This window comes from Euleptes europaea, chromosome 4 (genome assembly GCF_029931775.1).
Source record: "Euleptes europaea isolate rEulEur1 chromosome 4, rEulEur1.hap1, whole genome shotgun sequence".
NCBI classification, from domain to species: Eukaryota; Metazoa; Chordata; class Lepidosauria; order Squamata; family Sphaerodactylidae; genus Euleptes; species Euleptes europaea.
In genome coordinates, this window is record NC_079315.1 from 11,842,705 (window position 1) to 11,866,240 (window position 23,536).

The 23,536-nt window shown below is 50.5% G+C and overlaps 1 protein-coding gene across 1 annotated transcript; it reads right to left on the bottom strand.

The window, feature by feature from the left end:
• Positions 1–1,121: 1,121 nt before the first annotated feature.
• GAPDH (glyceraldehyde-3-phosphate dehydrogenase) lies at positions 1,122–13,608 on the bottom strand. The gene is made up of 12 exons (XM_056847930.1): positions 13,518–13,608; positions 12,224–12,268; positions 8,944–9,043; positions 7,875–7,981; positions 7,690–7,780; positions 6,250–6,365; positions 6,013–6,094; positions 4,317–4,468; positions 4,128–4,206; positions 3,201–3,284; positions 1,938–2,035; positions 1,122–1,226 (listed from the first exon to the last, which is right to left on the bottom strand). Exons 2-12 carry the CDS (start codon positions 12,244–12,246, stop codon positions 1,157–1,159), a joined length of 1,002 nt encoding a protein of 333 aa, XP_056703908.1. The 5' UTR covers positions 12,247–12,268; positions 13,518–13,608; the 3' UTR covers positions 1,122–1,156.
• Positions 13,609–23,536: the final 9,928 nt, after the last annotated feature.

Here is a 23,536-nt window from a genome sequence, read left to right on the forward strand (position 1 = left end):
AGGGTCAGTTCAGGCTTGGATTTGATCTACAACCCACTGATTTGTTTTTTTGGTAGTCCACGGAATCCGTAACACACTCCTCCAACACCACATTTCAAAGGGATCTATTTTCTTCCTATCAGCTTTCTTCACCGTCCATACATAGTAAAAGGAATATGACGGCATGAATTAACTTAATCTTGGTTGCCAGTGACATTCCTAACACTTAAGAATCTTTTCTAGCTCCTTCATGGATTTGATCTATAAGCCACTGGTTTGTTTTTTGGCAGTTGCCTCTGAAAATTTCATATTATCCTTGGTGCTGTTTCAGAAAGCTTCCAAACAAAAGTATTGTTCCATGCCTGCTTTCCCTGTGCCTTCCTTCTCATGCCTTGAGAGATCTACCAAACCCATCACTCATAGAATCATAAGAGTTGGAAGGGACCACCAGGGTCATCTAGTCCAACCCCCTGCACAATGCAGGAAATTCACAACTACCTCCCCCACACACCCCCAAGTGACACCTACTCCATGCCCAGAAGATGGCTAAGGTGACCTTCCTCTCATCATCTGCCTAAGGTCATAGAATCAGCATTACTGACAGATGGTCATCTAGCCTCTGCTTAAAACCCCCCAGGGAAGGAGAGCTCACCACCTCCTGAGGAAGCTTGTTCCACTGAGGAACCGCTCTGTTAGATTCTTCCTGAGGTCTAGATGGAAACTATTTTGATTTAATTTCAACCCGTTGGTTCTGGTCCGACCTTCTGTGGCAACAGAAAACAACTCACACCTTCCTCTATGTGACAGCCCTTCAAGTACTTGAAGATGGTTATCATATCCCCTTTCAGTCTTCTCTTCAGCCTAAGCAAACCTCTCAGCTCTGTTTGTGAGGAGGAATTTTTCTCCCATGGCCCCTTCTTCCCTCACCAATCAAAAAACACCCAAATTATGCAAGACAAGTGATGACTTTTATTGAGAGGGGAGGTGGTGTTATGGAAACAGTCAAGTTTCTTCCGGCCTCTCCACTTCCTCAGAGGCAGATGGAACCAGAGGGTGCCTCTAACTGCAGGATACAGAGCCGAGGTTGTAAGAAGAAAACAAGGTGACGGGGGAGAGGTTTGCCTCAAGGGGCACGTGAGCGCCCCCCCCCTCCAGGCCGGGTGCAGCTAGTCTGACTTTACTCCTTTGATGCCATGTGAACCATCAAGTCAACCACGCGGTTGCTGTATCCATACTCGTTGTCATACCTAAAGAAGGGGGAAAGACATACCAGGAATTAGAATGTGCAGAACGGGCCCTATAAACTTCTGCAAGCTTTCAGACAAGAAAAACGTCAACAAAGGGGATTTTAATTAGGATGATGTCATAACTACTCCTACAGAGGGGAGACATGATAGAGGTCTATAAAATTATGAATGGTTTGGAGAGAGTGGACAGGGAGAAGCTTTTCTCCCTCTCTCATAATACTAGAACTTGGGGTCACCTGCTGAAGCTGGAGGGTGAGAGATTCCAAACAGATAAAAGGGAAGCATTTCTTCACACAATGCATAGATGAATTGTGGAACTCCCTGCCCCAGGATGTGGTGATGGCTGCCAGCTCAGAAGGCTTGAAGAGGGGAGTGGACATGTTCATGGAGGAGAGGGCTATCCATGGCTACTAGTCAAAATGGATACTAGTCATGATGCATACCTATTCTCTCCAGGATCAGAGGAGCCTTCCTATTATATTAGGTGTTGTGGAACACAGGCAGGATGGTGCTGCAGTTGTCTTGTTTGTGGGCTTCCTAGAGGCACCTGGTTGGCCACTGTGTGGACAGACTGCTGGATGTGATGGACCTTGGTCTGATCCAGCATGGCCTTTCTTATGTTCATAGACATGTCTGCTATGGCTAGAACAACGTCCCCACCTGTTTCCCCACCACAAGTAGTTCACCCGGCTCTCCCCCCAAAAATCTTACCAGGAGACCAGCTTGACAAAGTGATCATTGAGGGCAATGCCGGCAGCAGCATCAAAGATGGAGGAATGGTGATCGCCGTTGAAGTCACAGGAGACAACCTGGGGGTGGGGGAGAGAGAAGACTGCTTAAAAGATAGTGGGACTGGGCATTAAGTGGTGGACCAGAAGTAACGTTGATAAAAAATTTCTGCCCCATAAAAGGTGCCAATATTTTATATGAGGCAGTACCCTGATTTGGGTTTATGAAAGGCTACCCGCCCCTAGCCTGTGTGCATGTGTAAAGTGCTGTCAAGTCGCAGCTGACTTATGGCGACCAGTTTTGGGGGGGTTTTAATGGCAAGAGACTAACCGAGGTGGTTTCCCAGTGCCTTCCTCCCCCCAGCCTACTATATGATATTTTATTGCAACAGTAGAAGAGGAGAGATCTTTTAAGCACGTCCCTCAATAGTACTTCTGGGGTAGTGGCTTATACAGCCACTTCTTCCAAAGCTTCACTACCCAAGCCATGCTAGGAAAGGTAGAAGATGAAGTCAAGTTGGTTTTTAGTAGAAGTCAAATTTATTGTATAAGGCCCATTACAATCTAAAACAATATAACAGCAGATCTAAAAGGGTTTTATATGCCAACTTTCTCTACCTTCTAAGGAGAATCAAACCGGCTTACAATCACCTTCCCTTCCCTACAACATACACCCTGTGAGGTAGGTGGGGCTGAGAGAGCTGTGACTAGCCCAAGGTCACCCAGCTGGCTTCACGTGTCGGAGTAGGGAAACCAACCCAGTTCACCAGTTTAGAGTCCATTGCTCATATGGAGGAGTGGGGGATCAAACCCGGTTCTCCAGATTAAGAGTCTGCTGCACCAAACCACCGCTCTTTACCACTACGCTGGTGGTATAAAAGGAGGGAGTCATCTGTCAACACCTTCCCCCCCCCCCCAATTCCCTGCAAGCCAGGACTGAATGCTGAATCACATTGTGAGCAAGATAATAGATGGGGCCATCTCCCAAGTGTTTCCCCCCCATTTTGAGGCCATAAGGTCACGTCCGCTACCTGGATAAGCTAATGCAACTATTTCCGTAAAACTGCAGCAGTACTTTGTTCAGCGAGGTCACCACTCAAGAGCAGAAGCTGTTGTGAGCAGCATCTATACCCTTAGCAGTATTTCCCTCGGTGCGATTCAAACACAAAGCAATTTGAAGCTACTTATGCAAAGCTGCCCCCCCCCCAATGGGGACAGGCCGTTCGAGTCCATGGCTGCGGCTTACCTGGTCTTCTGTGTATCCCAGAATACCCTTCATTGGCCCATCAGCTGCTGCTTTCACGGCCTTTTTGATGTCATCGTACTTGGCCTGAGAAGAAAGAGAGAGAAGGGTTTGAAGACCTGAGCTCGGTTCTTACCTACAGCAGCCAACTGAACAATCACAGCCATACCCTAGACAGAGACGGAAGGAGAGGTTTGGAGGAACTATGTAGGCACAGCCATTATTGCAGACAGGGCACCTTTCTTAGACCTCTTCCTAAGCTGGCTTGATGCCCTCTCAAAGCCAGGCAGCCAAGTCCTCTCTCACCAAACCAGAATTCTTCCATGCCAAGTAGAGGGTACACCTGCCTTTGAAAGGCACACAATTCCTGCAGCCCTATCTTCTATCCCAATGCAGAAACATGCCACATAACTCCACTATTGTTCTAACACGGTGGATATACATACATTCACCTCACTGTGCATGAGTGGGCTGTGGCTAAGTGGCAGAGCATGCAGAAGGTCCCAGGTCCAATCCCCGGCATCTCCAGTTAAAGGGACTATGCAAGTATGTGATGTGAAAGACCTCTACCTGAGATCCCTCCATACCCTAAGGGTTAATCAACTGCGAAGGGGCCGTGGCTCAATGGTAGAGCATCTGCTTGGCATGCAGAAGGTCCCAGGTTCAATCCCCGGCATCTCCAGTTAAAGGGACTAGGCAAGTAGGTGATGGGAAAGACCTTTGCCTGAGACCCTGGAGAGCCACTGCCAGTTTGAGTAGACGATACAGATTTTGATGGACCAAGGGTCTGATTCAGTAGAAGGCAGTTTCATGTGTTCATGTGTACACTGACAAATTCACCAAGCAGTAAAATTGGCAAGGAATAAAAGGAAAACACTCCAGACAATACCGGAGTAAGGAAGGACACACACTCCAGGTTCAGTTACTCACTGGTTTCTCCAAGCGGCATGTTAAGTCCACGACTGAAACATTTGGAGTGGGAACGCGGAAAGCCATCCCTGTGAGTTTTCTGTGGGCGAATAAAGACCCAGAGTCAGCACGGACGGATGTGCCACTTCAACAGTTCCCCTTGACCCACAGACTCAGTCGGGCGCCCCCCGATCAAGAACAGAGACTCACCCATTCAGCTCGGGGATAACTTTGCCAACGGCCTTGGCTGCCCCTGTGGATGCAGGGATGATGTTCTGAGAAGCTCCCCGCCCGTCTCTCCACAGCTTTCCGGAGGGACCGTCCACGGTCTTCTGTGTGGCTGTGATGGCATGGACCGTGGTCTGGGGAAGGAGCAGAAGAGGCCGTTTCCATCCCGAGCTATTCTTGACACGAGTGTCGAGAAAACACTTCGTGAACCTCCCCCTCTCTGGGCCACTTGCCTTCCCCATCAGGGTTCGGCCATCTTCTCCTCCTCAGCCCACTCCATCAGAAAACCCCATTACCACCCACAGCCCTAGCGACTTGATAAAGGGTAGCGACGTTAAGTCTGTTCGAGCAAAATAAAACTGAAGTCCGGCAGCACCTCAAAGACCAACATCCTTTGTTTCTTTGTGAGCTTTTGAAGATGAAGAAGAGGAGCTGGTTTTTCTCTACCACTTAAGGAAGAATCAAACCGCCTTACAATCACCTTCCCTTCCCCTCCGCACAACAGACACCCTATGAGGTGGGTGAGGCTGAGAGAGAGTGACTAGCCCAAGGTCACCCAGCAGGCTTCATGTGGAGGAGTGGTGAAAACAAATCCAGTTCACCAGATTAGCCTCCCTCGCACATGTGGAGGAGAGGGGAATCAAACCCTGTTCTCCAGACCAGACTCCACCGCTCCAAACCACCGCTCTTAACCACTACACCACGCTGGAAAGTCTTGGCTCTTGCTTCCTCAGGTATGTGGGAGGATATTCAAGCTGGAAGTCCCGTTTAAAGGGAAAATTACAAGTGAGGAGGGGAGAGGTTGTGAACCCCAGCTTGTTTCAACCCTTTCCCCCTTATATTCTTCCCTTTAAGCACAACTCCCTTTCCCAATTGTAATCTTCAATCCCTTTCCCATTGTATTATTCTTCAGTCTTCAACCCCCCGCCCCTCTTACCCATTGTAATCTTCCCATTAAGCAGAACTCTGAGGAAGGGGTAGGCCTTGGCCTCTCAGCCCTGGTGTTGGCCCTCCAGAGAAAGAATAAGAGTTGGTTTTTATATGTTGACTTTCTCTACCATTTAAGGCAGAATCAAACCGGCCTACAATCACCTTCCCTCCCCCTCCCACACCTTGTGAGGTAGGTGGGGCTGAGAGAGCTCTTAATGTAACTGTGACTAGCCCAAGGTCACCCAGCAGGCTTCATGTGTAGGAGTGGGGAAAACCAACCTAGTTCACCAGATTAGCCTCCGCCACTCATGTGGAGTGGGGAATCAAGCCTGGTTCTCCAGATTAGAGTCCACCGTTCATGTGGAGGAGTGGGGAATCAAATCCAGTTCACCAGATTAGTGTCAGCCACTCATGTAAAGGAGCGGGGAATCAAACTTGGTTCTCCAGAGTAGAGTCCGCTGCTCCAAACCAACGCTCTTAACCACTACACCACGCTGGCTCTCAGGAACTGGTTGGCCGCTGTGTGAGACGGGATGCTGGACTAGATGGAGCACCGGCCTGACGGAGCCAGGGTTGTTCTTATGTAGTGAGCCGTGACTCATGAAAGCCGACCCAGAAATAAAATGTCATTGGTCTTCAAGGTGGGCTTTTGTTTCCTCGAGAAGGCCCGTTTTACACCCACATCTTCACAGGAGCAGCTCCCTGCTAACGAGGAGCACAAACAAGGAGGAGTGTTCCCTTCACCTACCATGAGACCTTCCACAATGCCATAGTTGTCGTTGATAACTTTCGCCAAGGGGGCCAGGCAATTGGTGGTGCAGGAGGCATTGCTAGAAGGGAATGGCATCAAAAGCAGTTATGGGGATGTTTCTTCCCCTGCCCCACCCCCTTTCGGGTGACTCCAGCCTCACGTCAGTGGGGCAGAGCAGCTACCCGCTGCAATTCCAGTTATTGCGACTTTGACAACCACCACCACCCAGCTCACCTGACAACTTTCAAAGAGTTGTCGTATTTCTCGTGGTTGACGCCCATCACGAACATGGGAGCATCGGCAGAGGGGGCAGAGATGATAACGCGTTTGGCGCCGCCCTTCAGGTGAGCCTGGAGGGGAGAACACAAAAGGCGTCAGCTTCACTTTCGAGGGTTAAGAAAAGAGAAGAGTTGGTTTTTATATGCTGACTTTCTCCACCACTTAAGGAAGAATCAAACCGGCTTACAGTCACCTTCCCCTCCCCACAACAGACATCCTGTGAGGTAGGTGGGACCGAGAGAGCTCTAAGAGAGCTGTGACTACCCCAAGGTCACCCAGCTGGTTTCATATGGAGAAGCGGGGAAACAAATCCAGTTCACCAGATTAAGAGTCCGCATCTCATGTGGAGGAGTGGGGAATCAAACCCGGTTCTCCAGATCAGTCCACCGCTCCAAACCACCACTCTTAACCACTACACCACGCTGCCTCTCCAGGATAGGGAAGCAATGGACAGCAAACCAGAATTGTACTACAATGAAACCATATTCTATGTTTCTGCAGTTCCACGTGGAACTTTTTTTTCCTCTGGTGCCAATTGAAAGCTTATTCCCCCCTGGTGCATGGGGCCAGCTCAGAGGAGGGGATCATGTAGAAAGCAACCCATAGGAATGGTCCTGCCAACACGGTTCTAATTCCTGAATATTAACAAGCCCTGGTGGAAACACAGCTAAGGACAGCTGCTCCATTCCACTAGAACAGGGGTGTCAAACTCAACTCATTACAAGGGCCGGATATGACATAAATGTCACTTGGTCGGGCCATGCCTCGCCAGCCCAGATCGAGAGTGGGGGTGGGGTGGCTGTCTTGTGGGCTGGGTAAGAGCTCTCAAGGGGGCTGGATCTGGCCCGCAGGCCTTATGTTTGACAACCCAACACTAGCATATAAAGAGTCTCAAAAGAAATTCTTGCTTAGAATGTGCAAACCAGTGTTCACAGCACAGATGTGCAAGCAAGGATAGCATATTAAATTGATAGGAGCAACCCCTGATTTTAAAAGTAATCAACAATAACAGAAGTGTGGCAAGTGTTATGCTTCTACCACCCTCGATCTTTAAGCTCATTTATATTTCTATCAACCTCGATCTTTAGACTCCTTGGAAGAAGAGCCAGGACAGAGCTTTGTACATCGTTCTTATTGCCCTATTTTATCCTCACAACAACCCCACAAGGTAGGTCAGGCCCAGTGTCTGAGCCTGGCCCAAGGTAATGAAGCTTGCCGGGTGACAAGTGGAGATACGAACCTGGGTCTCCCAGATTCTATGTCAACACTCTAACCACTACACCATACTGGTCCTCCAACATGGTATCCTTTCAGCTGCAGGAAGCATCCTGGATGAACCCTCTTTTCCTAACCTTGCAAACCATTCCCCCCCCCCCCATCCCACTCCCCACTTACGCTGGCCTTCTCTGTGGTGGTGAAAACGCCAGTGGACTCCACAACATACTCTGCACCAGCCTCGCCCCATTTGATGTTGGCTGGGTCACGCCTAACCAAAACAAGAAGCAGAAAGCAGTTTAGGATCAGCTCGTTTCTCACAGTCAGCAAGGGAGTCAAGAGCGGAAGAGAAGGATGCCGCTTACTCTTGGAAGATTGTGATGGCGTTTCCGTTGATCACAAGTTTCCCGTTCTCAGCCTTGACGGTACCTTTGAAACGGCCGTGAGTGGAGTCATATTGGAACATGTAGACCTGGGGTTGAGAGACACATGCTTGAAAAAAATCCCTGCTTCGTACACCCCCAAATCCACCGCTTCTCTCAACCCAACTCACAAGCAGCAAGCAACAGAAAAGCTAAACAGTGAGTATGCATTTGAACTATGTTTTTTCTTCCTCATATCTGAAGGTCATCAAACTTGCAACAGGCAAGCAGCGGATTAATCAGCCTGGACTTCTCACATTACCAGGTAATAATATGCAAGTCATTATTTTGGAGCACTGGCATAGCATTATACTAGAAAGTTGGTGTGGATAAATCTTCACTCTTGAAGGGGTGAGACTGAAAGTCTTACAAGGTCAAGACCTCGTGGCAAGATGACACATCGGACTTCTGGCTCAAAACTTCTTTAAAGGAGGTGCCAGGAAAACATTCAAGCATCTATAACTATTGACTTATATCTACAAGTGAAAGATGACCTACATGTATTTTCATGTGTGATATTTCAGCAATATGTTAATGTTTTAACTTCAGCTGTCTTTTGCAGAAGAACTCTAACATTTTCTTAGAGGAAAAAAACAAAAGAGAAAAGGAAAGTAACTACGGTACCGATTCCTGAAAAGTGAAAGTTGCCTAGTGAAAAGATGCTTCATGGAAGCCAAGACTTTGCCAGGCAAAATTACATGGATGAACCCCTGTGTGAACAGGAAATGCATTTTGATGCCAATTCCTGCATCTGTCTTATTCTTATTTTGTTTCACCTAGGCATGCATGGATTAATAATTGCATTGAGAAACTTTAATGGCAATGGGGAAGGTGAACTGAAGAGTTGTTGGTTTTTACATGTCAACTTTCCCTACCTTTTCACAAGGAGAATCAAACCAGCTTACAATCTCCTTTCCCCACAACAGACAACTTGTGAGGTAGGTGAGGCTGAAAGAATTCAGAGAGAATGTCCAAGGAGAAGGGTCCCTCCCCGTCTCTCTCCCCCACTCACCATGTAGTTGAGGTCAATGAAAGGGTCATTGATAGCAACAACCTGGACTTTTCCGGAGTTGATGGCCGCTCTCGTAACCAGACGGCCAATACGGCCAAATCTAGAGACAGAAAATGAGAGTATGTTGCTGGTTTCAGGAAAAACAAGCAAGAAAACCTTTCTCATTTATTTCCCATGCGTAGGAGATGAAGATCTACCCAAATAAGGGTGCAAGGGCACTGAAGATTGCAATTACTCTCAGGAGGAAGAGAAATATGACAATAGGCCCCAACCGCCTTGTAATGTGCAAGGAGCAGAAACTGTTTCGGGGTTAGATAAAAAGGCCGGGATGAACAAAAGCCAGTTACCCCCCCTCAAAAAAAAAGCAGATTAAAGCATTTTCTAGACCAAGGGGTAGACCCCAGGGCTACAGACAACTGACCTCTATCAATCTCACCACAGTATTTGTATGTCACCTGCCGTACCATGCTTTATGGATGACTTATTTTGAAAAAAACCAACTCCCGGTGGTATTTTATTAACCCAGAACTGTGGTTCCCCCAACCTGGGGTACACATACCCCCAGGGGTACAAACCAGGACACTTAGGGGCATGCAGAAAAAGTTGAATAAGGCATTTGAAATAACAGTAGCTATATTAATTACAAGCATTTTGGTAATATGAGGGGTTCAATTTATGGAAACGGGCTGCCAAGGAGTATGCAAGGGGGAAAAAGGTTGGCAACCACTGACCTAGAAAAACAGTCTTCAGCTCCATGTATGTGATTGAAAACCAGCAATTCACCCTTATGAACGCAGAACTACATTTCTCTTATTTACCCTTACCAGGCTATTCTTTTAAGGTTAAAGAAAAAATAATAATTGATTTTCGTCAACATACTATTAGAGACAGAGCTGTTAGGGAACGCATCACCTACCCTTTCAGTGTACAGCCTGGGTTATTTCACACCATCGTTTATTACAGCTTGCAGGCTCTCTTTACAGCTCTACACCCTTTGCAATGAGGAGATCCAAACAGCCCTTCACCCTCCTGCCAAAACAGTTCCCTGGGTCTCCTGCAAAGCAGCAGGGTCAATTCACTCCACAGATTCACAGGGGATATGGGGGGGGGGGAAGCAAAAGGAAAGAAGGGGTCTGCCCCAGAGGCCAAGGATAACAGGACCTCGAACAGGGGCTGGTGGGAAAAGGAACAGGTGGGAATGAATGGCAGCCAGACCCACCAAGAGGAAACCACTCCTCCGCTTCTGTCCTCCTTCTGGAGGAGAGATCGCAACAGGTGCCTGGGTCACATGAGGCAGGCATTGTGTTCGAAACAAAAGGGGCATCTTTGCTCAAGGCTGAACAGATTTTTCTCAGCTGTTCTTCTTTAACCCCCTCCTCCCCAGCCAATACAAGAAGGGCTGGCACCCTTGCAACAGCCGTGTGTGTGTGTGTGTGTGGGGGGGGGGAGTTAGAAGTCATGGTCGGGAAAGGCGAATGCCAAGGGCTGAAGAAGCAGCGGATCCCCTGGCGGCCCGCGTCCTGTGCACAGAACTTTTTACGACCACAGGAAGATGCTGCTTGCTCAGGCAGGCACCACCTGGCCCGTTTCTGCCTTCCCAAATTGCATCAGCTCCCCAGGCCTCGGGCAGGGCTCTTCCCCGGTCCTCCAGCCGGAGAGCCCGAAGATGCCAGAAGCCAGAGCCAGGCTCTTTTGCATGCAAAGCAGGGCCCACGAGGCCTCCACGGGACTGTTTAATGGGAAGCCGCTTTGTAGCTGGCTGCAAAGCACGCTGGGGGTTCTCTCAAGTTGCATCTAGAGCAGGCTGTCTGGTTTTCCCCTTTCTTGGCGATCCTGCTGCCGGACCTCTCCCTCTCCTCCTTTTCGGCTTCTGTGCTCCCCCCACCCCAATCCTGCCACAGAAAGGTCAGGCGCTAACTTTAGAGCCGGCTCTCTCCCAGGCACCGAGGAGCGGAGTTATCTGGTTACAGCCCTCTGCCTCCTGGTACCGGCAGAAGGTCACATTCCGGGGGGGGGGGGGGGCTTCTAAGCCAGGCCCTCCCTGAGACATCTCTGCTTTCAGGGGTGGCAGCCAGAAGGGGAGAAACTGAGAAGTGGGGCAGAGAAGAAGGGAAAGCCCCACACACAGCTAACTGCTTCCCGTCGGGAGTGACTCAGCAAGGCGAAGCTAGGGAAATGAATCAGCCAGGGGCACATCCTGGTTTGCCCCATGTGCTTTCTCCAGCAGCACGAGGCAGGCCAAAAAGCTCCGAGCATCAAAGGGGGCATTTGGGTCCCAAAGGGGCAGCTGTGCCAGCCAGGACATAAGGAGGCCTTGTCCCAGGGACAGCTGCTGTGAAGCCCAGGAGGGGGCATGGCTCAGTGGTAGAGCCTCTGCTTGGTGTGCAGAAGGTCCCAGGTTCAATCCCCAGCATCTCCAGTTAAAGGGACTAAGCAAGCTGGTGATGTAAATAGGATTGCCAGCTCCGGGTTGGGAAATACCTGGAGATTTTCGGGGTGGAGTCTGAGAAGGGTGGGATTTGGGGAAGGGAGGGGCTTCAATGCCATCGAGTCCAATTGCCAAAGCGGCCATCTTCCCCAGGAAAAATGATTTCTATCAGCTGGAGATCACTTGTAATAACGGGCGATCTCCAGCCACCACCTGAAGGTTGGCAACCCTAGATGTGAAAGACCTCCACCTGAGACCCTGGAGAGCCACTGCCAGTCTGAGTAGACAATACTGACTTTGATGGGCCAAGGGTCTGATTCAGTAGAAGGCAGCTTCAGGTATCCACCTACTCTCACTGTAAAAATTTTAAGGGAGGGGCCGTGACTCAGTGGTAGAGTATCTGCTGGGCATGCAGAAGGACCCAGGTTCAATCCCCGGCATCTCCAGTTAAAGTACTAGACAAGTAGGTGATGTGAAAGACCCCTGCCTGAGACCCTCGAGAGCCGGCTGCCCGTCTGAGTAGACAATACTGATTTTGGTGGACCAAGAGTCTGATTCAGTATAAGGCAGCTTCATGTGTTCAAGGCCTGCTGGAGAGCGTGACCTTCAAGCGTCCTTGTGGGGGGGAAGCGTAAATTGGGTCATCCCTCCCTGCAATCTGCGCTTCTCCCCCCCCCCTTGCAACGGGCCCAAAGTGCCAAAGCAGCGTCCGGAGGCCCGGCCCTCTCATTGGCTAGAAAGTTTCTCCGAAGTAGGAACAGAGAGTGGGAGGGGCAGCTCCCCCCAAGCTCCCCCTCCTGCCATGGCCGGGCAGGCGCACGGCACGTCCGCCCTCCCCACTCCGCCACTCACCCGTTGACTCCGATTTTCACCATCTTGGCTTGGAAAAAAGCGTTCCTGGGGAGAGAAGAGGGAGAAAAACGGCTGGTTAGCTGACAAAGAAAAAGTTGCGAGTCCTGCTCCTGCGCCGCCACACCCCGCAGGGTGGCTTCCCCAGCGACCCCCGCCAGAGCTCCCCTCCGCCAGAAAGGGGCTCGCCCCCCCAGCAGCTCGCCCCAGCAAAGCTCGCCCCCCCAGCAACTTGCCCCAGCGAGCCCCGACGGAGCTCCCTCCCCAGCTAGAAAGGGGCTTGCCCCAGGAAGCCCTGATGGAGCTCCCCCCCGCCAGAAAGGGGCTTGCCCCCCCCCCGGCCACTTGACCCAGCAAAGCTCCCTCTTCCCCTCCCTGCTAGAAAGGGGCTTGCCCCAGCAAAGCTCCCCCCTGCCAGAAAGGGGCTTGTCCCCCCCCCAGCAACTTGCCCCAGCAAAGCTCCCTCTTCCCCCCCCCCGCCAGAAAGGGGCTCGCCCCCCCAGCCACTTGCCCCAGGAAGCCCCGACGGAGCTTCCCCCTGCCAGAAAGGGGCTTGCCCCCCCCCCAGCCACTTGCCCCAGAAAAGCTCCCCCCTGCCACAAAGGGGCTCGCCCCCCCCCAGCAAAGCTCCCTCTTCCCCCCCCCGCCAGAAAGGGGCTCGCCCCTCCAGCCACTTGCCCCAGCAAAGCTCCCCCCTGCCAGAAAGGGGCTCGCCCCCCCCAGCTAGAAAGGAGCTCGCCCCCCCCCCAGCAACCTGCCCCAGCGAGCCCCGACGGAGCCCCCCCCCGGCCAGAAAGAGGCTTGCCCCCCCCAGCCACTTGCCCCAGCAAAGTCCCCCCCCCAACTAGAAAGGAGCTCGCCCGCCCCCAGCCACTTGCTCCAGCGATCCCCGACGGAGCCCCCCCCCAGCCAAAAAGCGGCTCGCCCCCCCCCCCCAGCAACTTGCTCTGCGGAAGCGAAAGAAGCCGCCCCGCCCGCGGCAGGGAGGGAGAGGCGAAGCTGCCCCACGCGGAAGCCGAGCGGCCCTCTCTGCAGGGGCGCTTTTCCTCGGGATGCGCCTTCCCACCCCACCTCACAACGCTCTGCAGGGGGGCCGGTCGGTGCGTTTCGGAGACCCCGGGGGGGGGGGAAACGCGCATCGAGAGCGCGGCAAACCCGAGGCGACCCCTCCCGTGCGCGAAGGGACAGAGAGGTCCGGCCCACGGGGGAAAGGAGGGGGGAAAGGGCGACGGAGGGAAGCGGCCCCTCGGGGCGGCCGGACCAGCAGCCGCCCGGCCCCTGCGGACCCCCGACTCACCTGGGGCTCCCTGACCTGACTCAGCTCCGCGTCGCAGTGAGGAGGTGAGAAGGACGGGGGCCGCCCGCCTCGCCTTTTATACCTCCCCCGTTCATGGGGAGGCCCCGCCCCCCCGACGGGCGTCCAATCGGAGCCCCGCCAGCGCGGAGGCCAGCCAATTGGGGACCCCCCCCCCCGCGGTGGGAGGAATCGGAGCCCGCCGACGGGGCGCACGTGGCGCGGCGGCCGCGGACGGAGCCTGCCAGCGTCCCCCTGGTCATGAAGGGCCCTGGTCGTCTTATAGAGTCCGATGAAGACGACTAGGAGGAGGTGAAAAAGAGCAACCGTTCTTTATGTAGCTAAACACAGACCCTGGGGGTGGAATAACCCCACAAATAAGGGGCAGAGTTACTCACCCGGGAAACAAAGGAAAGTCAGGGTCATTTATGCATTTGCGTGGGGCAGGCCCATCGCTGCTGACAAGCAGATGGATACACAAAAGCACCAATGCACATTAAGTGTCTACTTCACTCTAATTAGCATTCCTGAAGATGAACGTAATTCAGAGCTCTCTACTGGTGAGAGGCCGTACCAAGCACAGAGAGCATGATTTGTTGGCTCATGGCTCCCGGATGCCAACTTCCCGAAGCTTCCGTGTGGGTGCGTTTGAATACATCGTGTTCTAAACCAGCCCTTATAGCTGGGCATTACAGTAATAGGGCCTTATAACGCCAGCCCCGGGAAGTCAGGCCGGCCGGGCCGGGGGCGTCCCTCTCCCTCTCCGGGCGAATCCGTTGGGAATGAGCCCTGCCCCGATACTCGGACCTGGTTTTGCAACGCTTTCCATCCCCAGCCCCTTGGGGAGTTCAGTTCAGGTCCCGCATCCGCCAGCGACATAAGAAAGGCCCTGCTGGATCAGGCCAAGGCCCATCCAGTCCAGCAGTCTGTTCACACAGGGGCCAACCAGGCGCCTCCAAGAAGCCCACAAACAAGACTACTGCAGCAGCGTTATCCCAACTGTGTTCCACAGCACCTAATATAATAGGCATGCTCCTCTGATCCTGGAGAGGATAGGTATGCAGCATGATTAGTATCCATATTGACTAGTAGCTATGGATAGCCCTGTCGTCCATGAACATGTCCAACCCCCTCTTCAAGCCTTCCAAGTTGGCATCCATCACCACATCCTGGGGCAGGGAGTTCCCCAGATTAACTATGCATCGTGTGAAGAAGTACTTCCTTTTATCAGTTTTGAATCTCTCACCCTCCAGCTTCAGCAGATGACCCCACGTTCTAGTATTGTGAGGGAGAGAAGCTTCTCCCTGTCCGCTCTCTCCATACCATGCATAATTTTATAGACCTCTATCATGTCTCCCTTTAACCACCTTCTTTCCAACTGCCTCCGTGCTTGGAGGCTGTAAGTCTCGCTAGCGGGGGCCAGACATGGAATGATGGGCCTCTCTCTCCCGATACCCTTCCAGAAACCCCTTACAGCGGGTTCTAGGCACGTGCACACATTTTAATTCCAGTGGAAGAGACATGCAGCAAAAAAACAAAACAAAAAACAAGCATGAATCTTGGGGCACCTTAAAGACTAATAAGATTTCTTCCCAGGGCCCTGAACTGTGGAGTCTGCTTTTATCAGATGCATCTGACCAAGTGGACTCACTCCGGCCCTCCAGATATTATCCTGGGCTAAAATCTAGCTCATGCTGTCGGGTTCCTGTTTATTTTTGTGGCACCCTAAAGAGCTAAGACTTCTGACTTGGACGGCCCAGGCAAGCCTGATCTCCTTAGATTTCCGAAGCTAAGCAGAGAGTCAGCCTTGGTGGGAAACCACTAAAGAAGCCCAGGGCTTCCACCCAGAGGCAGGCAATGGCAAACCATCTCTGATCATCTGTTGCATTGAAAACCCCACGGAGTCACTATAAATCAGCAGCACTTTTTCCACCACCAAAGTGTAAGGCGTTTGTGGATCATAAGCTTTTTGCGGCCTAGATGCATTCGGAGCCATCGGGCTCGCTTCTCCCTAAAGTTGATGTCTCATAAACCTTCTGACCAAGGGAGCGTGAGGAGAAGAGCTGGGTTTTTTTTTTTTTTTTAAGATATTTTATTAACAGTTTCAGAAAGAAAACACACAAATTACATATACACACATTCACACAGTTTGTACTCCTTGGTGAGTCTGTCTCTTCATTTCAAATATCCTATACATTATTCTTATAGTCAACTTTTTTTTTAAATAAGTTCCTTCTATCCTGTATAGTAAGTTTTATAAACTAATTTTTATCTCTAACCATCTAACTTTTCTGTTTAACATATTCGAAATAGCATTCCCATTTTTTTTGGAAGTCTTCAGTCGTCTTCTCTTTTATCAAATTGGTCAGTCTGGCCATCACCGCAAATTCATCCATTTTTTAATGCCATTTCCCCAAGTCCGGGATGTCATCCGGTTTCCAGGATGCTGCCAAAGAGCTGGTTTTTATGTGCTGATTTTCTCTACCTTTTAAGGAGAATCAAAGTGCCTTACAAAGTGCCTTCCTTTCCCCTTCCCACAACAGATACCTTGTGGGGTAGGTGGGGCTGAGAGTGTTCGGAGAGACCTGTGACTAGCCCAAGGTCTCCCAGCTGGCTTCATTTGGAGGAGTGGGGAATCAAACCTGGATATCCAGAATAGTCTGTCGTTCATGTAGAGGAGTGGGGAAACAAACCCAGTTCTCCAGATTAGAGTCCACCGCTCTTTAACCATATACCACGCTGGCTCTTGAAAGCTCATACCCTGGAAACTCTTGTGATTCTCTAAGGTGCCGCCGGACCTGAATCTTGCTCTCCTGCTGCAGACCAACACAGCTACCCCCCAACCCTGCAAACTGGCTTCCTAAACCTCTTCGTTTGGAAGGTGCCGTGAGACTCCTTCGTGCTGTATCTGAGTGCGCTCACAGACGGATGCGGGCATGCTTCAGTAGGCTTAGATCCTCTTCGCCATGACAATTAAAGGCCGCCATGTGCTCCTGCTGGAAACAATGCCAGAACAGGCAGGCTGCTCTTTGTTTGAGGAAACAATAAAATGTCCTTTTGTTCTTAACCCTGCTCAGGAGGAAGAGGCCGCCCCATTCCACAAGTACAGCCGCCTGCAGGGAAGACAGAGGCCCTAAATTGTGGGCGGAAAGGTACTGGCTGGATGTTGGGAAACTTTTTTTTTACAGTAAGAGTTGTTCAACAGTGGAATCGGGTACCCAGGGAGGTGGTGAGCTCCCCCTCCCTGGCCGTCTTTAAGCAGAGGCTGGACAAGCACTTGTCAGAAGTGCTCTAGGCCAGGGGTGGGGAACCTTTTTTCCACCAAGGGCCATTTGGATATTTATAATATCATTTGTGGGCCATACAAAATTATCAACTTAAAAATTAGCCAACCAAGCCCCAAGCAGGCAGCTGCCCCAGCTGACACACACACCCCCGGCGCGGGCAAGCAGGCAGGCATCCAACCTGTGGCGCACTTGCCAACCTAATGGCACAGGATGGTCTGTTGCACCAGCCGGGCGTAGCCGTCCAGCCACACTCCGGGGTTGCTCCTGCTCCGCATGGTCGGGGCTGAATTCTACAGCCGGCTCCTGCTAACTCCGCCTGCAGGGATGAAATGAGGATACACTGGCTAAGAACTCCCCCCCCCCCGTGCATTCTGGCCCTGCCCCCTTTAACCCCTCCATTGTCGCCACTTCCGCCCCCAGCCCTCTTGTAGTACAGAGGGAATACGTTTCTCCATGGCCCGGGTGGGAAAGGGTTAACACAGTTTCTTGGGCGGTCCTAACAGCTCCATAGCTAACAACTCTTCTGCAAGGGGGGAAAAGTTCCTTTTCTCAGCAAAACAAACTCACATCCGCCTTGAATAGAGGCTATTCCTGTCTGCGGGAGGGAGCTGATCGCCAGTCTTAGATCCTTCTGAGCAAGAGATCTGCCAGGACCCATGAAGTGCCAGACCAAATGATTTCGCGGGCCTTAAATGCCCCCCCCCCCGGGCCTGACGTTCCCCACCCCTGCTCTAGGCTGATCCTGCATTAAGCAGGGGGTTGGACTAGATGGCTTGTATGGCCCCTTCCAACTCTATGACTCTATGGAATAAGAAGAAGAGTTGGTTTTTATACTCTGCTTTTCTCTACCTTTAAGGAGTCTCAAGGCAGCTTACAATTGCCTTCCCTTCCTCTCCCCATAACAGACACCAGGTGAGGCTGAGTTCAGAGAGAACTGTGACTGGCCCAAGGTCACCCAGCTGGCTTCACGTGGAGGAGTGGGGGAACCAACCCAGTCCACCAGATTAGAGTCCGCTGCTCATGTGGAGGAGTGGGGAAATCAAACCCGGTTCTCCAGATTAAAGTCCACCGCTATTAACCACTACGCCACGCTGGTCCCTACAACAAGATCCACCACTGACAATCTGAATAGTTTTGCTCTTCTTTAAAAAAACAAACAAACAAGTATTTTGCAGCCTTTACAAGTGTCTGAGACCCACCCAAGCAGCCCCTCCAGAGCAAGGATGCTGGATGGATCATGGTACCAGGATGACTCAGCTGTTGGACCAAGGAGGGTACTGCTGGGTGGGCCAGAGGGAAGGAACAGAGTCCTCCTGCTGTGGAGAGTTCAGTGTGGGGTGTTGTTGTTGTTTGTCAAAAAGGAACAAAACAACAAATTCTGCCCCCCCCCAATTTCAGAAAGAGCATCCGAAAAAGCTGCAGTGGGATGACCGCTAAGAAATGAATGGCTGTTACCACACTAGGTATACCCAGTGATATATCAAGAGTTTGGAAATGTTATAAAAAAACATCGCTTTTGGGTTTTTGGCTGCCACGGCTAAAAAATGGTTGGAAGACGTCTTCACAGCTAAAGAGGCCAAACAAAGTGCGAACAGTATTTTTTATAACAGTTTCAAACTCTTAATACATCAGTGGGAATACATAGAAGGTGCGAACAGTATTTTTTATAACATTTTCAAACTCTTACTACATCACGCACTGCTAGCAAACGGCTATTCCAAGAATGAAATCAGAAGGGCCATTAAACCAAACAAAAATCAGAAAACTCAGGAAAAACAGTCTCCCATAGGAAAGGTATTCTTGCCATTTATTAAAGGAGTCACTGATAGGATGGAGAAACTTTTGAAAAAACATAACCTACAAACAGTGTTTAAACCCACCAAGAAAATACAACAAATGCTACGATCAGCAAAAGACAAAAGAGACCCCCTCACCTCTGCAGGAGTATATCGTATACCTTGCAGCTGTGGAGAAGTTTACATCGGGACCACAAAACGCAGCATACAAACAAGGATAAAAGAACATGAAAGATACTGCAGACTTGGCCAACCTGAGAAATCAGCAGTGGCTGAACATGGACTGACACAAACAGGACACAGGGTCTTATTCCAAGACACTGAAAGACTGGACAATTCTACCAACTATTTTGTCAGATTGCACAGAGAAGCCACTGAAATTCATAAACATCAGCACAACTTTAACAGAAAAGAAGAGAGTGTAAGAATGAATAAGGCTTGGCTTCCTGCCCTGAAAAACCTCCAGACTAACAAAGGCTACAGTCAACAATAGCCATGCAGATTAGCTTTGGATTTCACACATTACCAGATCATTTCAGGATACAATGCTTCCATATTAACATACCACACTCTCATTAGTACATTATCTTGATACTTACAGGACAATGATTAGCACATTATGTCTGCAGGACAGTACTCAGCTCAAACCCAACCCCTCTCTGACTCTTCCTACACACTTGACACTGAGAGACACTGTCCTTCAGTGTTACTCCTCTGAAGATGCCTGCCACAGCTGCTGGCGAAACGTCAGGAAAGAAAATTCCAAGACCACGGTTACACAGCCCTGATAACCTACAAGAACCAATCTTACTACATCGCTGGGAATACCTAGTGTGGTTACAGCCAATGAATGAATCAGGGAGCCAGCCTTCGGAAGCCATGGCTCTAAGGGTCCGCCTGTACAGAGCCTTCATCTAGATTCGGGTCCCGCAGCAACTTCGAGACCAACAAGATTTCCGGGGTATGAGTTTTCAAGAGCCAGAACTCATACCCCGAAAATCTTGTTGGTCTCTGAGGTCATTTATGCGTGGGAGGTTTTGCCATAGATTTGCCGCTCCCCATCCAAATTATCGAAACCCAACAATAAAGCCCCCATTTAGAGTTCTGAGAATTGGGATGGGGAAAATGTGCATCTGGAGAGCGGCAAATCCAAGGCAAAATCTCCCGTGCAGAAATGGCCTAAGGTGCTGCTGGACCCGAATATAGCTGTTCAACCGCAGACTCACACGGCTATTCTCCTGCAACAGTACTCATCAAATTGATGTACATGTGATGCCCAGCAATGGCACCTGTGAAAGGATGCTGTCAGTGTGATCTTAAGATCTTGAGGGAGGGGCTGTGGTTCAGTGGTACAGCATCTGCTTGGCATGCAGAAGGTCCCAGGTTCAGTCCCCGGTGTCTCCGGTTAAAGGGACTAGGCAGGTAGGTGATGTGAAAGACCTCCGCCTGAGACCCTGGAGAGCCGCTGCCGGTCTGAGTAGACAATACTGATTTTGATGGACCAAAGGTCTGATTCAGTATAAGGCAGCTTCATGTGTTCAACAACAACATTCTGTGTTAGATCTGCCAAGTCTGCCGTTCACCCTGACAAGTCACCAAGCGCTGGGTGTTGCATGGTGGAAACCAGCCCCGAAGGAACCTCTGCCATCTCGGACATCTAATTTGCCACGGGTTTAGTGGGACATTCTCTCCCCCCTCCCCGCAATGAGCAAATCCCCTTTTCTTCACCTGCCCCCACCATCTTTTCCTTGCAGGCCATGCCTCTATCACAATGAATACGGTAAAGCTGCTGCGGGGTGTGTGTGTGTGTGTGTGTGTGTGTGTGTGTGCAAGCCCAGCCCTCCAAGGCAGACCCGAGAATGAGGCAGGGAGGAAGCTACATTTCCTTCCCACCCCGCCCCACCCCCACTCTGCAAAAGGTTGCCCAGAGTTGTGATGCAGTTTCTTAAGAAACTGGGGGGGGGGGGGGAGGCTGCATGCGGGAGAGGTGTAACTTTAAAAAACTCCACTGTAAGTTCTTTTATTGGTCTCTGGAATGCACCTGCAGCAGCCAAAGCATAACACCGTCCATGGCCATTCCTGTCCCCCCCAGCAGCCCAGGGCTAAGATAGCTGACCACTGCCTCTGCCTTGGATAGCGGGTCCCAAATGCACATGAGGAAGGCCGGTACACTGTTTCCTTGGCGGAATGGGGAAAAGAAAGCATGTGCTGGTTGGCTGAGCACCCCCCGCCCTTTGTATTTATTTATTATTAAAAGATTTATACCCCGCCTTTCCTTGTGGTTGGCCATAGCGTTACCAATCCCTTCTGTGGGGCACAACTTGCTCCTGGAGCCGAACAGGATTCTTTGCAAGGACCAGCAGCTTCCCCTTCCCCCCCACACAGCCCAGTCCTGCCCCTCAGAAGGAAACCCCACTGATACAGATCTTGTTTCCCAGCCCCATTAAGACTGTAGCAGCAAGGAAAGTAAAACTGAAACGTAGTGGTGCCCTAAAGCCTCGTCGTATATATTGTGGCACTGTGGTGAGTCAGACACATCTGATGAAGTGAGCAAGGACTAATTGTAAATCTTTAAAATACCACCAGACTTCTGTTTAATTTTGTTTCCAAGGAAAGCATGCATAAGAGACCAGCCCTAGACCTAGGGTTGCCAACCTCCAGGTGGGGGCTGGAGATCTACTGGGATTACAACAGACCTCCAGACTACTTATTTATTTATGAAAAACATTTATTCCACTTCTCTTGGAGAAAATGACTGCTTCGGAAGGTGGACTGCCGGGCATTATACCCTGCAGAGGTCCCTCCCATCCCTAAACCCCCCCACTCTCTTAGGCTCCATCCTCAAAACTCCTGGTATTTCCAAACCCGGGGTTGGCAACCCTACTTAGACCTGACCATTTTGAAGATCTTGTGTCAATTTAGATAAATTTGTGTGTGTGTGAAGCGCCCTCAAGTTGCTTCCGACTCATGGCAACCTTATGAATCAATGTCCTCCAAAACGTCCTATTTTTCACAGCCTTGCTCAGGTCTTGCAAATTGAGGGCCGTGGCTTCCTTTATAGAGTCAATCCATCTCTTGTTGGGTCGTCCTCTTTTCCTGCTGCCCTCCACTTTTCCTAGCATGACTGTCTTTTCTAGTGACTCTTGTCTTCTCATAATGTGACCAAAATACGAGAACCCCAGTTTAGTCATTTTAGCTTCTAGGGTCAGTTCAGGCTTGATTTGATCTAGAACCCACTGATTTGTTTTTTTGGCAGTCCAGGGTATTCCATAACACTCTCCTCCAATGGGTTTAGAAGGGCATAAGTGCGTTTAGGATTGCATCTGAGCTATCCTTTTAAATTTGCAAATTCCAAGCGCAGCAGGGCCTCCTCGTAAAAGGTGGTTCTTGGTTCTTTGCAATCCTCAACAGAGGCGCACCTCATCTAAATTCACTGAAGGCAATGGGTTTAGAAGGGCGTAAGTGCGTTTAGGATTGCATCCGAGCTATCCTTTTAAATTCCAGATTCCAAGCCAAGCAGGGCCTCTTCGCAAAAGGTGGTTCTTGGTTCTTTGCAATCCTCAACAGAGGCGCACCCCATCTAAATCCACTGCAGCCAATGGGTTTAGAAGGGCGTAAGTGCGTTTAGGATTGCATCTGAGCTATCCTTTTAAATTCAAAATTCCAAGCGAAGTGGGGCCTCTTTGCAAAAGGTAGTTCTTGGTTCTTTGCAATCCTCAACAGAGGCGCACCCATCTAAATCTACTGAAGGCAATGGGTTTAGAAGGGCATAAGTGCGTTTAGGATTGCATCTGAGCTATCCTTTTAAATTCCAAATTCCAAGAGAAGCGGGGCCTCTTTGCAAAAGGTGGTTCTTGGTTCTTTGCAATCCTCAACAGAGGCACACCCATCTAAATCCACTGAAGGCAATGGGTTTAGAAGGGCGTAAGTGCGTTTAGGATTGCATCCGAGCTATCCTTTTAAATTCCAGATTCCAAGCCAAGCGGGGCCTCTTTGCAAAAGGTGGTTCTTGGTTCTTTGCAATCCTCAACAGAGGCGCACCCATCTAAATCTACTGAAGGCAATGGGTTTAGAAGGGCGTAAGTGCGTTTAGGATTGCATCTGAGCTATCCTTTTAAATTCCAAATTCCAAGAGAAGCGGGGCCTCTTTGCAAAAGGTGGTTCTTGGTTCTTTGCAATCCTCAACGGAGGCGCACCTCATCTAAATTCACTGCAGGCAATGGGTTTAGAAGGGCGTAAGTGCGTTTAGGATTGCATCCGAGCTATCCTTTTAAATTCCAGATTCCAAGCCAAGCGGGGCCTCTTTGCAAAAGGTGGTTCTTGGTTCTTTGCAATCCTCAACAGAGGCGCACCCATCTAAATCTACTGAAGGCAATGGGTTTAGAAGGGCATAAGTGCGTTTAGGATTGCATCTGAGCTATCCTTTTAAATTCCAAATTCCAAGAGAAGCGGGGCCTCTTTGCAAAAGGTGGTTCTTGGTTCTTTGCAATCCTCAACAGAGGCACACCCATCTAAATCCACTGAAGGCAATGGGTTTAGAAGGGCGTAAGTGCGTTTAGGATTGCATCCGAGCTATCCTTTTAAATTCCAGATTCCAAGCCAAGCGGGGCCTCTTTGCAAAAGGTGGTTCTTGGTTCTTTGCAATCCTCAACAGAGGCGCAGCCATGTAAATCCACTGAAGGCAATGGGTTTAGAAGGGCGTAAGTGCGTTTAGGGTTGCAGCTATCGTTTTAAATTCCAAATTCCAAGAGAAGCGGGGCCTCTTTGCAAAAGGCGATTCTTTGCAATCCAGAGTCGCACCCCCCTCACTGAAGGCAATGGGTTTGGAACGGCGTAAGTGCGTTTAGGATTGCACCGGAAAGGGGCTTGCGACCTTCCTCCTTTTCGCCACCAAATAACTCTGCATCGCCCCTGCTTTTCCTTCCTGGGGTGAACGGGA